The 2,082-nt window shown below is 46.3% G+C and overlaps 1 protein-coding gene across 1 annotated transcript; it reads left to right on the top strand.

The window, feature by feature from the left end:
* Positions 1–549: 549 nt before the first annotated feature.
* Positions 550–1,136, top strand: LOC134386547 (transcription elongation factor 1 homolog). The gene has a single exon (XM_063108743.1). The coding sequence runs from the start codon at positions 596–598 to the stop codon at positions 845–847; it is 252 nt and encodes an 83-aa protein (XP_062964813.1). The 5' UTR covers positions 550–595; the 3' UTR covers positions 848–1,136.
* Positions 1,137–2,082: the final 946 nt, after the last annotated feature.

The raw sequence follows: 2,082 nt of genomic DNA on the forward strand, positions 1-2,082 counted from the left end.
TAGGCACACCAAATTTAAACTGCCAAAGAGCAAATAAAATAAGAAATTCTTTAAAGCAGACAGAAAGAAAAGGTACATTGTGTGCAAGGAAACAGACAAAACTATACAAAAGATAACAGACTTGTATCTGGTTAAATAATAGCATCATGTTAGTGTTGTACTTATTGATTTAATAATTATATTGTGGAATATAACAGAATGACCTTGTTTTTAGGAAATATTCACATAAACAATATGATGTTGAAAGGGACCTTAACCAGAAAAAATCTTTGGGGTAACTAACACTAAGCAGAACCTTTTTAGCCAGACTTTAACTTGGAAACTGATAATTATCAATTCCTTGAGGTTAGCAGAAGAATCGACAGACTGCTGGAAGATGAAATCGCTATGTTGATTTACTTCAGAGTGGGGTGCACCTACAATTAAGGACTGAAACTGGGTTTCTTATTTTTCTTACCCAAAAGAAAGATAAGAGAGAGGCAGAGAGCCTAGCTGGTTGTAAATTTCCCGTCTTACTTTATTAATGCTAATTAGAAATCCAAGTCAGGCCCTTTGCAACCAGGGAAGGCGAGTGCAGGTTCACCCACCTGCAGACATGGGACGCAGAAAGTCAAAACGGAAGCCGCCCCCCAAGAAGAAGATGACGGGCACCCTGGAGACCCAGTTCACCTGCCCCTTCTGCAACCACGAGAAATCTTGTGACGCGAAAATGGACTGTGCCCGCAACACCGGAGTCATCTCTTGTACTGTGTGCCTAGAGGAATTCCAGACACCCATCACATATCTGTCAGAACCAGTGGACGTGTACAGCGATTGGATAGACGCCTGTGAGGCGGCCAATCAGTAGCAATGCAGAAGACCCGCCCCCAGGACAGCCCCGCCTGCCGTGGACCCACCTGCTGGGTACTAGTCCAGAGACATTCCAGGGGTCTGGGGTGTGGGTCCAGGGCTGTCGCAGCCCTCCATGTGTGTGGAATGTGTGTTAGTGTGAGTGTGTGTGGCTGCTGGGGTGAGCGTGGGTGGGTGCGTATAAATACAGGGTGGAGTTGAAGGGATGAGGGGTCTGAGGGGCCTGAACTGGCCTTACTTGGCTCCAAAAGCCTTTGGTTAACTCCCTTCTCCAGCCTCTGTACACCCCGCCCCTAGCTGTAGGGCCCTGGCTCCTGCCAGGGGCACTAGGGGCAGTTTCCCATCATCGGGGCAAGGGAAGTCCGAGAGAGGCTGGAGTGGGCCCTCTCCAGCCTCCTTCCCCACCTCACCAGCACCTTGCCCATTTGAATTGGACTTCCTGCCCTCCTTCCCTACCTTCCAATTCCCGTGGCCTGCTATTCAAAGCCACCGTTCTCCAGGTCCCTTGGCCGGGCCTTGGCAGAGAGCTGGCTTCCCCAGGCTAACCGGGAAGCCCGTTTTGTGGTTAGTGGCTTTTGTAGAGAAGGCAGGGGTAGGGCTGGGGACAGCTGTCAGTCACAAGTCCTTAAATAAAGCAGCCAATGCAGAAAAAAAAAAAGAAAAAAAAAAAAAAGAAATCCAAGTCAGGTATTTTTATGATGTCTGACTAAGGTTGTTATCTTTGAGCTCTCCCTAGGAGATAAGAACTCCAACCTTGAGATGACATCAAGGACTCGAAGCTGACCACAGACTCTCTGACACTGAAGTTTCCAATCCATCACGGGACCCTAACATTTGACTCAAACCACCTGCTGCTCCCAGACCCTTCCTCCACTTTTTCTTAGAACAAAGACCCTTACCTCATCTTCCTGCCTCTTCCCCTTTATATATGCCAGAACAGGCATCAGAAGCCTGGATGATTTTAGCCTGGTCATCCCCCAGATGCTGGTTATCTGAATAAACCTTCTAATCCTTGCACCAGTGTTGCATTTGTTTAATGTGAGAGGGCAAACGGAGCCTGGTCTGTCTGTAACAATGTCTATAACTTTTAAATAATTTGGAAAAAAATATGTAGATATATGTGCATGGACATATAAGAGTTCTTTTACTATTACTGCAACTTTGTTGTTAATTTGAAATGTGTAAAAATAAGACAGGCAAAAGAGAGCAAATTAACTAACTGAACTGTGCGAT

This window comes from Cynocephalus volans, chromosome 9 (assembly GCF_027409185.1).
Source record: "Cynocephalus volans isolate mCynVol1 chromosome 9, mCynVol1.pri, whole genome shotgun sequence".
In the NCBI taxonomy this organism is placed as follows: Eukaryota; Metazoa; Chordata; class Mammalia; order Dermoptera; family Cynocephalidae; genus Cynocephalus; species Cynocephalus volans.